The sequence below is a fragment of the Bactrocera latifrons genome, unplaced genomic scaffold, assembly GCF_001853355.1.
Source record: "Bactrocera latifrons isolate USDA-ARS-PBARC rearing strain unplaced genomic scaffold, ASM185335v1 scaffold_230, whole genome shotgun sequence".
NCBI classification, from domain to species: Eukaryota; Metazoa; Arthropoda; class Insecta; order Diptera; family Tephritidae; genus Bactrocera; species Bactrocera latifrons.
In genome coordinates, this window is record NW_017535853.1 from 251,180 (window position 1) to 271,039 (window position 19,860).

Sequence of the window (19,860 nt, forward strand, 5' to 3'; positions counted from 1 at the left end):
CAGAGCATTCTTCAAATGTMACACATTGGTTTTTAAAAATAAATAAAAAATAAAAGTTACCTTGTTTTACACGAATTAAGCCTATTTCCACTTTAACTGCAATATATTCTCAGCTCAGGCATGATTCGATTATATTAGGACAATTTGTCAACAGTGTATCAATAATAATATGTGAATCAGCCGTTTTGTTTTGTTTTTATGAAGCCAATGAAAATGTATTTTTTGAGGAAGAACTTAATAAGAATAGTTTGTAAATCACACAAAATCATTAAAATACATATAAACAAGAAATTCATGAGGTTTATTTGAAATTATGGATTGAAAAATATTTTCATAAAAAGGAAAACGCTAACAAGTCACACCACCTTATATAACTGAATCATGACTTAAGATATCGCACAATGATTTTAATATCAGGGCRTTTATGTTTTCAATAATTTTATTTWAAAAAAATCGAAATGAAAATTGTAATAAACAACGAAACAGCAAATAAATTTGTATAATAATAAACAAAACAGAATAAGCTTTAACATTGAATACATTTAATTGAAATTTCGTAGTCACAGCAAATTGTTAATGAATAATTAGGTAATATGCTGCCCTAAAACAAATCGTTAATATTTGAAGAAAATTCCTTCGATGAAACAAAGAATGCTTAAATTTATATTAAATAAAAATTAGTCAATGCTTTCTCATTTTTAAAAATGTATTCATGTAATGAAACTAGCAGTTAAGTAAAAATAATAACAGTTTTTTTTTTTGTTAAAAAATTATAAATATTGTATATAAATTGATTTTTTTTTCACATATCTTATGTATGTATAAATATGTATTTATGTACGAGTATGTAAATTACTTTTTAGTTTTGACTATAAATATTTATTCGGCTAGCGTTTTAACACATTAATTAGTTGCACCTTTTTTGTGAAGCAATATTAGTGTTCGAATATAAATGATCGAATTCCGAACTGTCTGTATGTTCTACAATTTGTAGTTGTTCATTCGTATTATGCATAATATGCTCAAATGCGAGGTTAGATCGTCTGCCAACCCCTTCGTTATTTAAATGGGTTGTCACATGTAAATTGCCAATATTTGGTAATTGCTGTTGCGACAATTCCCCATCAATTTTGTCTTTTTCGGTTACTAAATTGTTGTAATTTTGATATTTACTATTCGACATTACTTGGTAACCATCTTCGGTTAGCGTTACAGCTGTCTCCTCATTCGGCGTTATGGTATGCCCACTAGTCGTCTTAACCGTGAAAACCAACGGATCACTCGATGTTGAGGACAATGGATTGGAACGTGCCCGTTCCTGTAATGGTGCTGATGGTGTTGAGGATATACCATGCCGTCTACGTATAGAATCCACTACATCAAATAGGTTCTTTGCATCCATAGCTAGGACATGCGCGGATGACAACATATTTCTAAAAGCAAAAAAACAAAGGTAGAAACTACAAAACAAAACGTCAAGAACACGCTTTTATTACCGTCTGTATTCACTATCGAGCGTTGTGTCACTGTATTGCTGTGCTAAGCGCATTGTTGCCACCAAATCCTGCATATCCTTTGACAACACTTTGTGTGCCATTTCAACCTCTCTAAAATTGCAGAGATTTGCTTTAGAAAGTGATAATTATTCATGGGTGATGATGTAAGTTTACCTAAGCGCTTGCGTGGGAAAAACCCTGGACAGTCGATCCACGGATGCCAGCAATGCACGTAATTCAATTCCAACATTTCGTACTAAATACAAATAGTTATTGGCATTTGATTTTTCCACATCTTGCGAAAGTGTCATTATCGCCTTAACCACATTTTTAGTGGCACTATACACTTCGTCATTGCTGCGATCAATCGTCAGGGTTGGCTTATTGCCACTACTATTAACGGTTTGTTTGGCAGTTGCTACATCATTATTTGGCCTTGAATCACTTGGTGTATCAATAAAATTACTACTTGACGAGTTCTCTATTGAGGATGTACTATTCTTTAAGGTGTCAAGTTTGCAGTCGGGGGTGTGCGGGCGTGAAGCTCCTAAGGAATTACTAATACTTGGTGAACATTCGGGTAAACTTGATGGTCCATGATGGGAATTGAAATAGCCCATGGCATTTATGTCCGAATTAGACGTTGCAAGGCTCAGACGCTTCCTCTAAATGTTGGGAAGTTTTAAAATAAAGCAATAAAATATAYGTAATATATAATTTTGTAGTGAGGATTGTCGAACATTAAGTTGTGTATATACGATAATATTATTAAAAGTAAAAAAAATTAAAATTCGATTTTTTTTTTGAAAAAAAAAAAAAAACAAATCGAAAAATTCACAATATACATACATATATATAGAATACATGAATTTCAAGTACAAAAAAAATTGATTTTTTCTACAACAGAAATGGAACATTTTAAAACTTTTTTTTTTGTAATGCTAAACATTAAAAAAAAAACAATAAAAAACAACTGTAAGCATAATAAAATCGTGGTAATACAACAAAAAACCAACTGCTTCAAAGTAAGGGTGTGAATGTTGAATATAAATATGTATTTACATACATACTGCGTGTTACTTCCAGACTAGAAAACTGAAAACTCAAATGAAACCATTACAAATTCTTTAAAATCATAAAATAAAAGAAAATTTAAATCAAAACTGTAACAAATTGCATTTAGTAGGGCAAGCTCAAACCTGTGCACCAAGTGGACACTCAGCAATATGCACGCCATCCTGACTTGTACCTGCCGATTTTGCGCTTGGCTGCACTAAATGTATGTTATCTGTATAATTGGAAGCTTCTAACTCGCAATTTTCATTAATTGGATAAGGATATTGTTGCATGGTATGCATATTAAAGTCCTTTGCTATGCCATAGCTAGTTGTAAAAGATTTCCCGCCTGGTGCCATTGGCGTATATGTTGAGTTAGGTGAAACTTTTGGATCGAATGGCTCGACAACGGCTTGAGATTTGCAATTACCACTTAAATCGCGTTGTGATTGCATGCGTGGAATTATGTCAGCTGTRCGATTACGATTTAGGGAGCTTGTAGCACACGATTTTACATTACTACCACCAAAATCGTAAATTTCTTCTTGTAATGGTTCCGCTTCCATTGAACTTTTCATTTGATTGCGATATGTACGATAAGAAATATTACGTTCTAAGCTATTTGATAAATTTGTTTTTGTTGTTTGATTGCCGGCATATGCGTCTAATGTTGTTGCTCTTTCTAAACTACTACTACGATGTACCCAATCACGCATGAAGTTATTGGAAATAGAAATCGATTGATTGCGCTCCAAACTACCACCTTTTGATGGCATCGGCTTAACCGCACCAATTATGTATGTATCATGATTACGCTCTAAACTGCCATAAGAATGTGGATTGCATCTACGCAATAAGTCGGATTTAGTAATCTTGGGATCCACTGGCATACGTTGGAAATCATAAATATTTGCTTGTGGATTATATAAAACAAAATTATTTTGCATTTTCTGACAAGGCAAATTAGTTGGAATTGTGCAAAAATTATTTTGAACTTCTGCACGTGAGTTTTTCAAGTACACCGTAGTGCTAGGATCTACAGCCTTACCAGCATTTAGATAGACGCAATTCGTGGAGTGCTTAGTTTTATCTAGACAACTACAATGTAAGGGCAAAGACAGGGGTKGTGTTTCATTAGCAATTGTTGTGGACTTAAGYGAAGCAGTTTGTTTTTGTGTGCCACCTAAACGTGTTAATGTCGAAACATTTTGCTCATCCGCTATGGGATCCAATTTAAACAATTCAGATGCTGGTAATTTGGTCATTTTCAATGGTACATCTGAACTATTTGGGACTTTTGTTGTTTTGGTTTCATCAATTTCTACAGCTAATGTATTAAATACCGATGCTGGTGTTGTATAAGCTGCTGGATTAATGCTGCGATTCTCGTTTTCCATCATTAATCTGGCCAAGACTTCGGGATTTTGTGCTATAATGTATGTTTGTGGGCTTAATGGATTCTTTTCGCTGACTATGGATGACTGCAGCGCGGAATCTGTGTACGTGAAAAAAACAGCGATCAGTTAGATTTTAAATTCATATAAATATACATTACAAATTTTTGTATACGAAAAAAATTATAAAAAAAATTATTACCTCCTTCGAAGGGTGTTCTAGTCGGTTTAACTGGTGGTACTTCGCCTTCACAACCACTCCATGACATGGCCGCCACACGTCTGTTCTCACGCCTCATTGTTTCCGAATCGCTAATTTTCTCATCCACTAAAATTTCACTGCGAACAAAATGTGAACATTATTATTAAAATTTATTCGAAAAAAAAAACAGATTCAGTGAACACGAATCAATTATATTTGTGTTCTAACATGAYTAACTGTTATCTGCATAGATACAAATGTAGGTTTAAGTACTGAAACTTACTAAAGGGTTTCCTTTATACGCTGGAACGTGGGTCGTTTGGATGGCTCATGAGCCCAACATTGTGACATGAGTGAGTACAAGCGTGGTGGACAATCTTTTGGCAGCGGCAAGCGTTCACCGTTTTCCAATTTCGTTATAACGTCACTGTTTTTGATACCTTGAAACGGCTTTACTCCCAACATCAGTATTTCCCAAGCGCAAACGCCTAAAAAAGACAAACAACCAAATAGTACATATAAATTGCTACATATTTTTAAATCTTTTTCACAAATACCAAACATCCAGACATCACTAGCGTTAGTGAATCTTCGAAAATTGATCGACTCGGGCGCCATCCACTTAATGGGCAATATACACATGCTTGAATGATAATACGATTGATCCGACACCCAACGTGAGAGACCGAAATCAGCAAGCTATGATGAAAAGGTTGTAAAATTAATTCAATTCACATTAAAAAAGGAAAATTAATAACAAACAAACAGAAATTATTTTTATTTTATTTTCGCTTAACATACATATCTAAATTCAAAAAAGTAAAATTTTACCTTTATACAAGTTGGCGAACTGACTAACACATTTCGTGCCGCAATATCTCTATGTACGAACTTCTTAGATTCCAAATAGCTTAGGGCTGTCGACAACTGGTAGCAGTAGAGGAGCAGCGTACCACGCTTAAGTCTAAAATTACAAAGAAACAGATAAAGTTAAAGTAAAAAATAAATCATGCGCTGTTTTCCCGACGGTGATGTCTATTTTTATATTGAGCTCAGCGACGGTTGGGATCGTTATTGCCGTTGGCCGAATAAAAAATGGAAACAAAAGGAACTACCGCCTCCGACAATAATCAATTATTGGCGCGATCTTGAAGGCGCAAAAAAAGAACACATTTTATTGGCGGATTTGTATTTCGAGAATTGGTTAAAATCGCGTTTAAACGAAGACGCATGTTTGCCATTGTTATATGCTGTTGGCAATCGTTTCATTAAATTGGAAAAAGATTTCCCAGCCGGTTTCAGATGTGCACCATTGCCAATGAGTCTTAAGGAATATAGAGAAATGCAAGCCATAATAAAAGGTAGGCATTTGCGTTTATTGTAACTCTTATGCAATAACAATTGGAAGGGTAAGCTTTTTGTTTTGCCTTTGCAATTGAAAGTAACAATTTGAGAATATTATTTGTGTCAAAGCTTTTGATAACTTTGGTATATAAAATTGTATACTTTCAGAGGAACAGAAACAGAAAAAGAAGGCGGAGAAAGAAAAGAAAGCCAAGGCAAAAGCAGCGACAACAAAGAAAGGCAAAAAATAGACAAACAGCTTAGAAATTTCAAAAATTACAAAATTATTGCTATAATTTAAATGTATGACATTAAATGAAAAATTAACAAATAAAAGCAAAAAGATATTGAAAAAACATTTTTTAAATATGTTTGAATAAAATTGTTAACTTGCAAGTACGAATTTGTTGCATTATTATCAAAATATGTATTTTATAAAAAACCAAGTTTTTTTTTTTGTTTAATATTTAGGTTATGTTCGAAATCATACATACTTCTTACTGTTGGCTTTTAAATACGCTCTAAGTTCCCCGTGACGTGCTAATTCCATAACAATCCAAATCGGCGACTCACTGCATATACCAATTAAACGAATTATATGTGGATGATCGAATTTTTGCATAATATCTGGAAGATAAAGGTTTGTTGAGTTTTGTTTAAGCTTATTACTGTAATAATGTCTAACATACATGCTTCTTCTAAAAATTGCTCCATTTTTTGAGGGTCATCACTTGCTTTGCAGGTTTTCACTGCAACTTGAATTACCGAAGATTTCATTTCCATAGTATTCAATGCATTCGATTTGGTATTTTTCTTAGCCTTCGGAAAATATGTGCCTATATGAACATCACCGAATTGGCCCACGCCTATTTTTTCATTCAGATTTATTTGAGATCTTTCTAATTCATAATTTCGAGCTAAATTTTCGTATAATAAAAAAAGAATAGCTCAAACAAAGTATTGAAAACATATATAAACAAATAACTAACCAGTAGGCGTAGAATAGTCGCCCTCATCATCGATTAAACCGATTTCAGCATAATCTTCGGTTAAGGTAGGCTTTGGTTTTGTGCTGGTTTGAATTGTTGCACCACCACCATCAGTTTGATCCCCCTCATTTTGCTTTTCCTTGTCTAAGCCGTTGTTTTGATAGCCCTTTGAATCTGCGGCTGATGCATTCAAGCCATTATTTATACTATTTAAAGTATTTACATCGTTACGTTCCCATTTGGAAACATAACCACTGCCTTGAATTAAGCAACAATATCCATCAATAAGATCAGCAATGCTTTCAGCCGTCTGAAAGAACGTGTAAAAATAAAATTAGGAAATTGTTATATTTCTTTTAATTAAAACGTATAAATTACATTTATGCCATCACAGGTGATTACTAAGTCTTCATCATTGCTCCTTGTCGTTATTCTCAATTGAGTTTTGACCTCCCAGCATTTACAAGGATTATATTTATCATCTGTAGAGGCCGAGTTAGCAATTGGCTTTTTAGATTGGTTATTTACACTATCCCTGGGTATAGTAAGGGTTACAATTTTGATAATGTCTTTGAAGGTTGCGACACTTGTCAGGTCTGCTTGTGGATGTGTTTGATAGGAAATGCCTGAAAAATCAACATATAAATATTTACATAGTGGAAATGCTAGTTAGTTGTCAGGCATACCGATTTGTGAACCGATGTACAAGAAGCCGGATATATTCCATGCTGAACTTAATGTTACTGAAAATTTTTCATTTCCATTAATTTTACATGTTTGGAGAAGATCGAAAAACCTGCAAAAATTTGCATTAATGATATGACTGTAATAATCAKAAATATACAATCAAAGTGCATCAAATAAAATGATTGAAAAAGAACTTGATTTCTATCGTATGGTATAAATATAAAAAAGATTAATGTATAGCATATGTAAAGCTTACTTGGTTATATATTCAATGTCCGTTAAATTATACACCTTCTTATATCCAGCTTGAATTAACTTTTTCAAATTCTTTGGCTTTACTGAACTTATCACAGATTTTGGAAGAAAAGAATTTAAACCGATTTCCTTCTCAACATAATCAATATGGTGCTTTTTATCTGGCGCTTTGATTACCGTATTCTTAAGATAATGTCGGATACCTAAACAGCACAACTGTATCGCCGTATCGACATCGATTGTTGGATCAGACAAAACATAATCTTGTTTAGCCTAAATTAAAAATGAAATCAAATTTAACGCTGAAAATTATTTAAAATACATATGTATATTAATCTTACCTGATCAAAATAATATAAACAGCTGGTTTTGTCTTGCTCATAAAACTCCGCCAAACTATTTGGAATGTAACGTATCCGCAGCTCAGCCCGCCAAACACTATTGACCGAACTTCTGTTGCTACTTTTGATACTTGTATTATCATAGTTAGAACATTCGAAATTCGGGCAGATCGGGTACCAAATATATTTCATAACCTGATTCATGCCTGTTGATCTCGTCATCCATAATATTTCTTTAGTTACTACATTATTCAGACGTAGTGCATAGAAATGTGGATTCGGCATATGACCCGGTACCAAGCTACGTACAGCACGCTCAATAACATGAAGCACAGTGTCATTTGCCTCGTTAACATTAATTGGCCGCATACCCTTGTTAGGCATGTGTAAATGCAAAACAAATTCATCAATTTGTCCTAAACAAATGGAAATAGTAAAAGATTAAAGCTAATAATGAGGGAATTGTATTTATTTATTTACCTTCATTTTGTGGCATTGACGCTAGTTGAGTCCCAAAACAGATAGTAGCTTGTAATTTCGACATTAGAGTATAATAGTAGTTACGTTTCCTCGTTTGATGTTTTCAAAGCAATCTAATACAACATGTGTCCATTCTAAAATATTAAAAAATGTAATTTGCTATATAGTACATATAACACTACAAATTATAAACGTATTTATAGTATATGATTTATTAACATAATAATAATTATAAAAAAAAAATTAACTAAATAAAAAACTCTGAAGAATTTAAAAAAACCCCCAAAGATTTATAGTTCATAGAAGACTCCCTGACTGGGAATAGCAGTACTGGAATATTTGTAAACATGCCGGCTTTCCTTTTATCAATCTATTTGGCAAAGTAGAATGGAGCATTTTATAATAATCACTTTCTTTTATTGTCAGTATATACATTTTTACTTTCTAATAAAGTTCTATCAACGAATCACAATGAAGCATTTGCTTTTAGTTCAATTCTTGACACCTTCTACATTCACAACGATGGTATCCAATAACACCCACCAGAAACAAGATATTGAAATGAATGTGAACACTTTTAATTTATGCCGATGAATTTGGCATTTATGCATACTTCACACGAAATTTCAACATAGCAAAGCATAACCCTAATTCCATAAACTAGATACAAAAACAAAATTTAAGGTGCTTGCACCCATTCCACATATGTACATATCGAATTGTGTGYGGAAAAGACAACGATGGTGCTTGCAATTCACGCCTACATATATTTAAAACTGAATTTATATTTTTAATATGCGCTTCTGTATTCACAAGCATGTAGTGACGAATATCCATAACTTTTTAATCACAGTTCTTCATAAAAACACTTGTACATTATGATTTTTTGCAGTTCTACCATAAGTAAGGTGTTGTCAATCTTACATATATATGAACGTCGGATTTCCTCTTCGATTTCACCAGCTTATATAGAGTTTCCAGACTAAATGCCGCATTATATGAATTGTTTATTAATATTGTCACTCAAACACTGTCCGGCACAATATTAAGGAATAATAAAACTTTTTATAAGTAAAATTACAACTTTTATGCTTTAACTCAATACATTTGTTACCAAACAGATTGATTAAATCTAATGCTGCCATATGGCAAGATTTATATGTTTTTTAACATACACCGCAAAGTTTCAAAACAGCACAGGGTGATTGTTGTGTACAAGTATATTTGTATAAATTGCAATTGTTAGCATAAAATGTATACACTGCTTTAACGACCAAAGGAAATGACGTCCCCTGAACTGTAATTCTGCTTCTGACAGATACTTCATCTCCATCTTTCTTTTTTCTTCTACTACCATGGCGGTAGGTGTTTGGAAATTTTTCTGCTACATATTATCCGTGTTCATCAATATTTTAAATACATTTGGGACATGTAAAACTTGTGATTTTCCCACCTATTTAGTGCTTTATATCGTTTGAATACATATTTCTGAAATATATTTATRAATCACAAATTTAATTTATGTTTCTTTTTACATGTACAATTCTGGATTGAAGGACGTTAAGAAAATCAAACGCGACCCCGCTAAGAACCCTATGCGGGATCTCCACATCAGGAAACTCTGCTTAAATATCTGCGTTGGYGAATCTGGTGACAGACTTACTCGTGCTGCCAAGGTAAATTCTTAACTTGCCTTATTATTATAGTAATTTTAACAAACAAATCTTAATTTCTTTTCTAGGTGTTGGAACAATTAACAGGACAACAACCAGTCTTCTCCAAAGCCAGATATACCGTACGTTCTTTTGGCATTCGTCGTAATGAAAAGATCGCCGTACACTGCACAGTTCGCGGTGCTAAAGCCGAAGAAATTTTGGAACGCGGCTTGAAAGTGCGTGAATACGAATTGAGACGCGATAACTTCTCTGCTACCGGTAACTTTGGATTTGGTATTCAAGAACATATCGATTTGGGTATCAAATACGACCCCTCTATTGGTATTTATGGTTTGGACTTCTACGTCGTACTGGGCCGTCCAGGTGAGTAAAATGCGCGAGTGTGTATTTGTGTTGCACTTAATTAGGTGTCTGTTGGTCTTCTCGCCTCTGGCACTCAGTAATGTGCATAAATAAATAATGTGATCTATGCTTAATGTGACTGACAAATAATAGTTTAGTTGCACGGTATAGTACGTACATTAAACTAAATACGAAATGGTCRATTTTCCATAGTCGGATTGTTTTGTTTATGTTGCAGTTTTTGTAATTGAAATAGTTGTAGGATAACTCATAATATATATTTAGAACTTGTAATTTTAATACAGGTTATAAATAATTGTACTCATTTTATTTTCCAGGTTACAATGTTGCACACAGAAAACGCAAGTCTGGCACAGTTGGTTTCCCACACCGTCTCACAAAAGAGGATGCCATGAAATGGTTCCAACAGAAATATGACGGTATTATTCTTAATAGTAAAAAGTAAATAATGCCCATGTTGTCATTAGTTGGGGAAATATAATATTTTTTAAAACAAATTTGTTTATTTTTTACTCTGTAAAAGCAAACCAACAACAAGATAAGTATGTATTGCAACATTCCATAAAAGCTATCAGTCAAAGTTTTTTTTATTAAAAGTAAAACTCAAAATTGGCAAACTGATATTTGCAAATAAGTGCTCCTAAACAATAGCAAACAAATCAATAAATTAATTTTAGTTTGGCAAACTGATATTTGCAAATAAGTGCTCCTAAACAATAGCAAACAAATCAATAAATTAATTTTAGTCAAAAATCATATAATTTTGTGGCAAGATTATAGTTGGATTGTTCGAAAAATTACATGTTTGTATCTACATACGTATATCTATTTAAGTACACGGCTTATTTGAATTATAAATACTATAAAACAATAATTCGTAGATATTATAATGGTTAAAAATTATCGAGTAYTTTATGTAGGTAAAAATCACCGGGGATATATTAAAGAAGAGAGGAAGGATAGGCATTAGGTTGAAATAAAATTTTCAAAACGGCGGCAATGCCCATAGTGTTGATGTCTTATCAGCTGATGTCGAAAGGAAGGAGAAATCAGTCGGATGCCAACGTGCTGATATAGCTTTGTCGCTGTGTTGCGCGACTAACACAGATGGTAGGGGCAGGGTTAAATCGCCTTGCAAATCGGTAAGAACAATATTGTTGTCATATCCACATGTGAGCAAATAATAGGCCGATGGTGAAAAACGTATAGATCTATTACAAATAGTAAGTAGTTGATTGATTAACAGTTGTTATGTACACCAACATGTGATACACTCTTATAACCTACCTTATATCTGCGGTATGTGGCTGGAAACATTGTATAGGCCGGTTTCCTCGTATGTCAAAAAGCACACATGCACTATCCTCATGTCCAGAGACCAATAAACGACCAGAAGGGTCAACACATACTGAAGCGACAGGTGAACCAAATGTTGACCCTTGCAGTGTCATTGGAGCGACTGTATTAACACATTCGTTAGAACGCAAGTCCCAAAACCGAATTGTTTTATCCTAAAAATGTAAACATCTGTTTTAGAAACAGTTTTTAATATCTTAAATAGTGTCCTAAATTTAAGTAAACTAATACTTTTATTTTCGACACCACTGTAAGTGTGAAAGCTATTAGTATTTTCGAATTAAACATATCAATTTATATAACAGCTGTATGTTAAACAAATACCTGGGATCCCGAAACAAACATAACACCACCCCAATTGTACAATGATAGAATATGTCCATTGTGACCACCGAGTGTCTGATAGGGTGTCGCGGTTGCACAATCGGTAACATAAATTTTGCAATCGCCAGCTCCACCACTTATAAGCAGTCGCGATTTATTTATGGTATCTTCCACGAAACATAGATCCCTAACGGTACCATCATGCATAGTTAAGTCGATTTCACGGCCTTCTAGTTGTGTTTCATCGTTATTGAAATGCATAAGCTTAACGGTCTTATCATTTGAACCTGTCGCTATCAATACGCCATCCGCCGACCAAGCTGTGCAATAAATTGAGCCTTTATGATGTTTTGTGCGTTTAAATAATACAGTAGGTTGTTGAACTTCATGAAATTTTCTGAAATAAGAAGTTGCATTTAATTCTTTTTGTATTTGTAATTTGAAGATTGTAAATCCAAAACAAATGCTCACTTTAATTCAGATAATTGCGGATATTTGCAAATTCGAAATGTTTTCGAATTTGAACCGACAACATATAATTTTCCATTCGGATGGAATTCGGCACAGCGAACAGCCTGGACATCTGTTAATGTGGTGACAGGTAAAAATCTTGGTCGTTTTGGTTCGATCTGCATTTAGTAAATATGTAGATGCATAGTAATGTAATCAGTTTCAACTTATCATTAATTTAAAAACTTAAAAAAACTTCATTGATAATATCAATAGTTACAACTGATTTAACTTTCTCAAAATAGCAGTAAATTCTATATATAAACACACTTTACGCTTGTTTTTGTAAGCACACATACAATAAAGAACACAAGAGTGTATACATATATATATTTCATTTCCATGCACACTAACGCATATTAATAGACCTAAACTGTATATTAGAAACAATGCTAGAAATTTACAGCAAAGCTATCTACTTGAGAATGCAGTTAGGAATTGCAGATATTTTTTTCCTTGTAAAATCCCAATGAATACTCACTTCGTTAACTGTTTTCGTTTTTCCCGAAATCATTTGCAAGAATTAAATATAATTCACTAAAAAAAACCTATTTATTGCTGACACAATTTGTTTTCACTCCTAAACTTCGATTATGACGTACTAAACTAAAAGTGTATTACCCAAGTCAAATCTAGATTGGAGAAACTTTGTGGCAGTTGAACCATGCTCTATTGTTGTTGTATGAGAAAGTATCTTTCACCTGACTGTAACTTGTAACTTAGCACACTCTGTAAATAAGCCGCTAGTTAGTAATAAAAGGTCAATTCATGTTTGGTCAAGTACGATCGTTCTGTGGTTTTATTGTTTATGAAATTATTTGTTATTATTTATAAATACTGAGATATTCCTAAATACAAATATTTAGATGAAATGGTTGTCGTAAACAGAAAAGATCTAAGAGGAAAAATAACAGGAAATATATGTATTTGAATATATTCCGCAAATATATAAACAAATAAAAAAAAATTAATTTGTTGTTGATAAATGATAAACAAGTATATTCTAATCAGGTTATTTATTTTAATTATAGAAAAGCATAAAAACACTTATTATCTTAGGCACCAAATCAGATATCCTTACACTAATGTCTTTCATTTCTTTAGTACCAKAAAATATCATTTAAAAATAATAATATTAAATAATAAATATAATTGAAAATTTTAAACATTTAWTAATCATAATAAATTTAACGATACAGAATAACATAATTGGTTTATTTAAAGGTTAAATGTTTCCAATATTAAACACTCTGATACAYTCTGTATTGCTTTTCATTTCTTATTGTATAATCAGACATTACTATTTCTGTAATACAAAATGTTTAGGTTAAAAATACCTCGAACGCAATTTAATTTTGGTTTTAAAATTTGCAGAAATTATTTATCCCATGAATACAAAAATACGTTAGTTGACTTTAACGTGCATGCACTAGAAACAAGCAATGCTCAGACGAAAGGCCATACGGCGCAAGGTGTMATATTGGTTGACATAGTGAATGGTATTGCACATGATAATAGAGACAACGGATTCAGTGAGTCTTTGTTAAAATTACGTTCAGTACCCGATAAAGCAGCACAGTTCGACGCTACGAATTATGCCATATTCAGGAATTTCCTTGATCATGAGAACATAGATGAATTATTATCCTTAATAAAGAATCGTTTGCAAAGCGGTATATTCATTGACAACTTCTTAGGTTGTTACATTTTAAATCAGCTTTTGCAAGAGAATAATTTTATTGGTGCTACCGAGGTCAGCTTGGAAATATTTAAACAGGATTCCTTAGACAATAAATTAGTTAGTGGCTTRATTTTGAAATCTATTTTTGAATACTTGAAATTAAATATTGACCAAATTATTCCACCAGTTGTTAAGGAAAAGAAATCTTCGAAAAAATCTGATGAGGTAAGTAATGCATAATAAATGCCAGCAATGCAATGAAATTAATTTACAACTATTAAATCATTTTAGAAAAAAATACGTGTAAAGTTCATTCGAAACGAAAGTACTAATCAGCAAGCAGAAGAAATCGGGAAAGCGCTTTGTAGAATATCAGAATTATACCCAGACGAACTTACCGAAAACCTAAAATTATTAGGGGCTTTATTGGACAATAGAAATAATTTAGCAACTTCACTTGTAAATAACAAGGAAATCGTCTTCTGCAAGCAAACATTAGAACTCTGCAAATCATTGCTGAAGAATAAGGAAGTTGTTGATGAGAACTTAACAAATGGCATAAATCTTCGTTTGGAAGGAGCTGTTGATACCAAAAATATAGATGCTTTGTTGTCAGTATTTTTAGAAGCTGGTAAAAAAGATGAAACCAAACTCATAGAACAACAAAAAGCGAAATATGAGTTATGGAAAGAACAAGATATTCTAGAAAAGAGCAAACAAATTAATATTACACCGCCTAGTGAACGAAAAGAGAATATTGAACAGATACTAGCTGATATAAATCAAAAGAGACAAAAGCTTTGGTATTTTGAAAATGAAGAATTAATCGATTTAGAGATATTTAAGAAGAATAAAAGTTATCCCAAAAGATGGTTTGGAAAGAAAAAGAAGCCAAAGGTAGTTGATGACAATTATGTTCCACCAGAAATAACTAGAAAAAGCTAATGAACATAGCTGATGTTTTTAATTCACTGTGTAAATTTAAAAATAAATACTATGTTAAATAATTACAAAAAAAAAAAATTGATTTTAATTAAACTCTCTGTGGGATATATGACATATGATCACAAAAGGTCGTAAGGTAGAATTAAAAGTTATGCTGAAACGAATATTTCATTGGGTCATTTATAAATTTGCGTCCTACTGGGTTCCTTTTTTTTGTTGATCAATTTGGCAGCACTTAAAAGCGGTAATCGTTAAAATATTTCCAATTGGGATTACAAATATGTAGATGAGTACATATATCAAAACCATAATACTTTTTACTAACTCTAAATAATATTGTTTAATTAAAATATAACAAATTTTCAGTGCTGCCAATAAGAAACTAAACATAAACCTAATCGGTGGTAGTTATTTAAATAATTGTTTAATTAATTAACCACCCGAGTGGAATTATGCACAAAATCCAAACCGACTTTCTTAGGGGAAATTCACACCTTACAATTTTTATTAAAATTTAGACCTCTCCATTATATTATGAATATGATAAAGTTTAGTTGATGTATTGCAATTAATTATTGTGTTAAATACTATTTATTTAATGTTATAGGTTTCGGGAAAAACTAAAACTAATTGGAATGTAAAGTGTTATATCAAAGCAATCCAGCATATCCATTTAAGAAAAATACATCCGTGAAGAAGTGGAAAAAGTGCGCTATAAATATTACGCACATTATTTAACATTTTGTCGCTGATTTAATATTTATGAAAATAAGATTTTGGCAACTCTGTGCGGTAGCGTCGGCCAATTCAAGACGTATTGGGCGTTGTCTACTAGGTAAAAAGGGCGGTTGAAGCGCTAGCTGTTTTTAGAAAGTAACCATAGCTTGCAGTAATCAGTTGTTCAAACAGCAACTTTGGGAATTTGCGAAAGTTATATTTGTATTTAAGTTGAAAGTGTATTAAATTTTATTGTACAAAATGAGAGAAATCGTTCACATTCAAGCTGGTCAGTGCGGTAACCAGATTGGAGCTAAGGTAAGTTATTAAATAAGTGTAAATAATCAACATTAAGTTAAAAGCAACTATGTAAGTTAAACAATTGTAATAAATTTGAATAAAATCGATTGATTACACGTAGTWGTGCACAAGTATATGTATGTAAATACTATATAAGTAGAGAAATCAATATTTTTCGGGTCACTTATAGCTAATTGGACAATTTCGGTATAGATACAACTTYATATACGATATGAAAAGGGATTGTAAAGAGATTTTGATGTAGATCTAAAACAAACCGGCCAGGTGTTCATTTGTCGAGCACAATGTACAGTTTTGCAGAGGAAATTTTGCTGAATACGGATGCCGCAATGTATCTACCAATAGCTGTCGCTTATGCTATGCACATATGAACATATTTATATCCGGCGTTTTGCGAAACTACCAGCACATTTCGATATATGAGATGTGACATGAAAGTTTCACAGCTCGAATTCCTTTAGAAAATCTTTGAAATAGTAATGAAAAGGCGATATTCACATAATTTGAAGCTAGTTCGTTTCACCGAATGAGTTCGTGGTCATTAAAGTGACGTCGACATTTTGTGCAAGTTTTGTATATATGTACATAAGTGGTTAGAGAGGTTAGAACGAAGAGTTCGCGTTAGCTTTTATGCGTGTATATGTAMATATTATATACTTGCATAGGATAAATGTGTATATACAATTTTCGCCGGTATGAATCACATAAAATTTTATGTACTCGATARAGAAAAACTAGTTGGAGAAGTTAGGGTTTCTTTGATATAAATACTTTTTCAATTATATATGCATTTAAGAGATGATTAAAAAGGTTGGTTGTTTATTTTCCTTGTATGATATGACTGAAGTAACAGCTGTCGCTTAACAAACAAAAGGCGAGTCAAATTGATTAATTAGAACACCCCCATAATTTTTTTTGTGTTGAAACTATTTAACCTCCCACACCTTGAAAATTGTCTTCAAAATGACGTAAGCTTGAAAATAGTTTTAGTGTTCATACTTTAAGTTAAGATTTGGTGACGTAAGTGTTTTGCCGCAATCAGTTTATACCTTATATGAAACTATGCCAACATGCATACCGCATATACATACCTAGGTGGGCACATATGTACGGTACGCATTTGTGTACATAAATGTGAACAACAGTAGTCTGAAGATTTTTGCCCACGTATCGCCTTGGCTTATGATTTGCGATGACTTCATCACTTAAAAAATGCTAAACATGGTTGTGGGTAAACAAGTTCTACCGCTATATGTATAAAAGTAAGCGATAAATGGTAATAGTGAAATAATTTGTATTATGCACGTATATACCAAACGTACATGCATATATTTACACAAATCAATACTCTTATACATGCAAAYCTAGCAGCGAGTCATACATATTTACATACATGTATGTCAAATCAAGATAGATGAGAAAGTTTAGTATACTACATTTGAAGCTATAATTAAGAAATTATTTATACTGCAAATATGCTAATAAACATAATATATTTCTTTTTTTTTTTAATTTAATTTTAGTTCTGGGAAATTATCTCGGACGAACATGGAATTGATGCTACTGGTGCCTATCATGGTGATAGTGATTTGCAATTAGAACGCATCAACGTATATTATAATGAGGCGTCGGGTGGAAAATATGTGCCACGCGCAGTCCTTGTTGATTTGGAACCTGGCACTATGGATTCAGTGCGTTCAGGACCTTTCGGACAAATTTTCCGTCCAGATAACTTTGTCTTCGGACAATCTGGTGCCGGTAACAATTGGGCGAAGGGCCATTACACAGAAGGTGCTGAATTGGTCGACTCTGTGCTCGATGTTGTCCGCAAAGAGGCTGAATCCTGCGACTGCCTACAAGGATTCCAACTGACACATTCCTTGGGTGGTGGCACTGGTTCTGGTATGGGAACCTTACTCATCTCGAAAATCCGTGAAGAATACCCCGACAGAATAATGAACACATACTCAGTTGTACCCTCACCTAAAGTATCAGACACAGTTGTTGAACCTTACAACGCGACACTCTCCGTGCATCAATTGGTTGAAAATACAGATGAAACCTATTGTATCGATAACGAAGCTTTGTATGATATTTGCTTCCGCACACTTAAATTGACCACCCCAACATATGGCGATTTGAACCATTTGGTCTCATTGACAATGTCTGGTGTAACCACCTGCCTTCGATTCCCTGGTCAACTGAACGCTGACTTACGCAAACTAGCAGTGAATATGGTTCCTTTCCCTCGATTACATTTCTTCATGCCTGGCTTTGCTCCTTTGACATCACGAGGATCTCAACAGTACCGTGCTCTCACCGTGCCAGAACTTACACAACAAATGTTCGATGCCAAGAACATGATGGCTGCCTGCGATCCACGACACGGACGTTATCTCACTGTTGCTGCTATCTTCCGTGGACGTATGTCCATGAAGGAAGTTGACGAACAAATGCTGAATATCCAAAACAAGAACAGCTCATACTTCGTCGAATGGATTCCCAATAATGTTAAGACTGCCGTTTGCGATATTCCACCAAGAGGTTTGAAAATGTCGGCTACATTTATTGGTAACTCGACAGCTATTCAGGAATTGTTCAAACGTATTTCGGAGCAGTTCACTGCTATGTTCCGTAGGAAAGCTTTCTTGCATTGGTACACAGGCGAAGGCATGGACGAGATGGAATTCACTGAGGCTGAAAGTAACATGAACGATTTGGTCTCCGAATACCAACAGTATCAAGAAGCCACCGCTGACGAAGATGCCGAATTCGAAGAAGAGCAAGAAGCTGAGGTCGATGAAAATTAAATTTTCACAAAATGAATGCTCAAACAGTCGATAGGAACGGCGAAATCGAATTGTATTTTTATTTAATTGAATAAAGTCAGTTGGCTTCAAAAGTTCGAAAAATGCAAAATAATTGTTTTATTTGTAGGAAAATTAGAGTTGGGAAAAAACTAGACTAGGGAAAATGTAGGTACATAAGAATAAAAAAAACAAGTATAGTAGAGAGAAAATTGAGTTTAGGTAAAAAACTGAACAAGTATGGTAGAGAGAAAATTTGGTTAATATACAAATATCTTCATGAGGGCCCTATGCTTATATGTATATTATAGAGTATTAAAGAACCGAAAAGGTTTAGTAGAGTTAAAAAATGTTTAATATACAATTGCATGCATGGCTGCCCTGTAATTAGGAGCCATAGGAACTTGGAGATACCGAYATATTTTTTGTTGCGAGCATTTTTCTTTCCATTGTTTCAATTTCAAATATATGTATGTTTACTGGGACAGTATTAAACTCAGGTGTGTACATTACACTAACCTATCCCAAGTAAGGAATCGCAGCTGATTAAAAGGAATGCGTAGGTTTTTAATTTTTGTTGTTCGTTAGCTCACAGCATCTACTATATGGATACATACAATAGGTACATGCCTATGTGCTTAAATAAATACAATATATGTATATACATATATGTAAGTTCTGTTAAATGCATATATACTACTATACATATATGCGTAAATATATAAATATCTCTTTTGATTTCGTAGTAAACAACAAATAMTTTTTCTAGAAACTTACGAATTCTCTCGAAACAGTAAAAACGCCTAAAAGTATGCATATTGTATTTCTGTGTATGTGTATTTTCAAACATGCTTTCAGGCGTTTAGCTGAAATCAGAATTCATAAGCACTAACAAATTGTAAATACATGTGTAATA

General features: G+C 33.2%; 6 protein-coding genes across 6 annotated transcripts; 4 read left to right on the forward strand and 2 right to left on the reverse strand.

Annotated features, from left to right (window-relative positions):
- Positions 1-817: 817 nt before the first annotated feature.
- Positions 818-9,366, reverse strand: LOC108968875 (focal adhesion kinase 1). The gene is made up of 17 exons (XM_018933192.1): positions 9,169-9,366; positions 8,245-8,378; positions 7,765-8,180; positions 7,425-7,696; positions 7,168-7,277; positions 6,860-7,107; positions 6,482-6,791; positions 6,182-6,409; positions 5,987-6,119; positions 4,980-5,112; positions 4,706-4,847; positions 4,432-4,636; positions 4,149-4,285; positions 3,896-4,047; positions 1,671-2,161; positions 1,497-1,607; positions 818-1,433 (listed from the first exon to the last, which is right to left on the reverse strand). Exons 2-17 carry the CDS (start codon positions 8,306-8,308, stop codon positions 908-910), a joined length of 3,678 nt encoding a protein of 1,225 aa, XP_018788737.1. The 5' UTR covers positions 8,309-8,378; positions 9,169-9,366; the 3' UTR covers positions 818-907.
- LOC108968876 lies at positions 5,106-5,758 on the forward strand. The gene is made up of 2 exons (XM_018933193.1): positions 5,106-5,509; positions 5,661-5,758. The coding sequence occupies exons 1-2, from the start codon at positions 5,158-5,160 to the stop codon at positions 5,741-5,743; spliced, it is 435 nt and encodes a 144-aa protein (XP_018788738.1). The 5' UTR covers positions 5,106-5,157; the 3' UTR covers positions 5,744-5,758.
- Positions 9,367-9,537: 171 nt separating the features above from the next.
- LOC108968891 (60S ribosomal protein L11) lies at positions 9,538-10,780 on the forward strand. Its single transcript, XM_018933222.1, has 4 exons — positions 9,538-9,605; positions 9,801-9,920; positions 9,986-10,283; positions 10,601-10,780. Exons 1-4 carry the CDS (start codon positions 9,600-9,602, stop codon positions 10,726-10,728), a joined length of 552 nt encoding a protein of 183 aa, XP_018788767.1. The 5' UTR covers positions 9,538-9,599; the 3' UTR covers positions 10,729-10,780.
- Positions 10,781-11,019: 239 nt separating this feature from the next.
- Positions 11,020-13,128, reverse strand: LOC108968890 (WD repeat-containing protein 47). Its single transcript, XM_018933220.1, has 5 exons — positions 12,955-13,128; positions 12,435-12,592; positions 11,964-12,360; positions 11,571-11,794; positions 11,020-11,494 (listed from the first exon to the last, which is right to left on the reverse strand). The coding sequence occupies exons 1-5, from the start codon at positions 12,985-12,987 to the stop codon at positions 11,269-11,271; spliced, it is 1,038 nt and encodes a 345-aa protein (XP_018788765.1). The 5' UTR covers positions 12,988-13,128; the 3' UTR covers positions 11,020-11,268.
- Positions 13,129-13,754: 626 nt separating this feature from the next.
- On the forward strand, positions 13,755-15,156 carry LOC108968850. Its single transcript, XM_018933149.1, has 2 exons — positions 13,755-14,379; positions 14,446-15,156. The coding sequence occupies exons 1-2, from the start codon at positions 13,792-13,794 to the stop codon at positions 15,097-15,099; spliced, it is 1,242 nt and encodes a 413-aa protein (XP_018788694.1). The 5' UTR covers positions 13,755-13,791; the 3' UTR covers positions 15,100-15,156.
- Positions 15,157-15,936: 780 nt separating this feature from the next.
- Positions 15,937-18,959, forward strand: LOC108968877 (tubulin beta-1 chain). The gene is made up of 2 exons (XM_018933194.1): positions 15,937-16,134; positions 17,661-18,959. The coding sequence occupies exons 1-2, from the start codon at positions 16,078-16,080 to the stop codon at positions 18,945-18,947; spliced, it is 1,344 nt and encodes a 447-aa protein (XP_018788739.1). The 5' UTR covers positions 15,937-16,077; the 3' UTR covers positions 18,948-18,959.
- Positions 18,960-19,860: the final 901 nt, after the last annotated feature.

Bases quoted from the DNA above. Each gene is read 5' to 3' on its own strand.
- LOC108968875 (XM_018933192.1), bottom strand. From the start codon at position 8,308: ATGTCGAAATTACAAGCTACTATCTGTTTTGGGACTCAACTAGCGTCA. The intron at 4,848-4,979 runs GTAAAATTTTAC...TTTTCATCATAG, and splicing joins GTTCGCCAACTTGTATAAAG to CTTGCTGATTTCGGTCTCTC. The intron at 4,048-4,148 runs GTAATAATTTTT...TCACGTACACAG, and splicing joins TAGAACACCCTTCGAAGGAG to ATTCCGCGCTGCAGTCATCC.
- LOC108968890 (XM_018933220.1), bottom strand. From the start codon at position 12,987: ATGATTTCGGGAAAAACGAAAACAGTTAACGAA. The intron at 12,361-12,434 runs GTGAGCATTTGT...TTCTTATTTCAG, and splicing joins CCGCAATTATCTGAATTAAA to AAAATTTCATGAAGTTCAAC. The intron at 11,495-11,570 runs GTAGGTTATAAG...TATTTGTAATAG, and splicing joins CCACATACCGCAGATATAAG to ATCTATACGTTTTTCACCAT.
- LOC108968877 (XM_018933194.1), top strand. From the start codon at position 16,078: ATGAGAGAAATCGTTCACATTCAAGCTGGTCAGTGCGGTAACCAGATT. The intron at 16,135-17,660 runs GTAAGTTATTAA...ATTTAATTTTAG, and splicing joins GTAACCAGATTGGAGCTAAG to TTCTGGGAAATTATCTCGGA.
- LOC108968876 (XM_018933193.1), top strand. From the start codon at position 5,158: ATGCGCTGTTTTCCCGACGGTGATGTCTATTTTTATATTGAGCTCAGC. The intron at 5,510-5,660 runs GTAGGCATTTGC...GTATACTTTCAG, and splicing joins AATGCAAGCCATAATAAAAG to AGGAACAGAAACAGAAAAAG.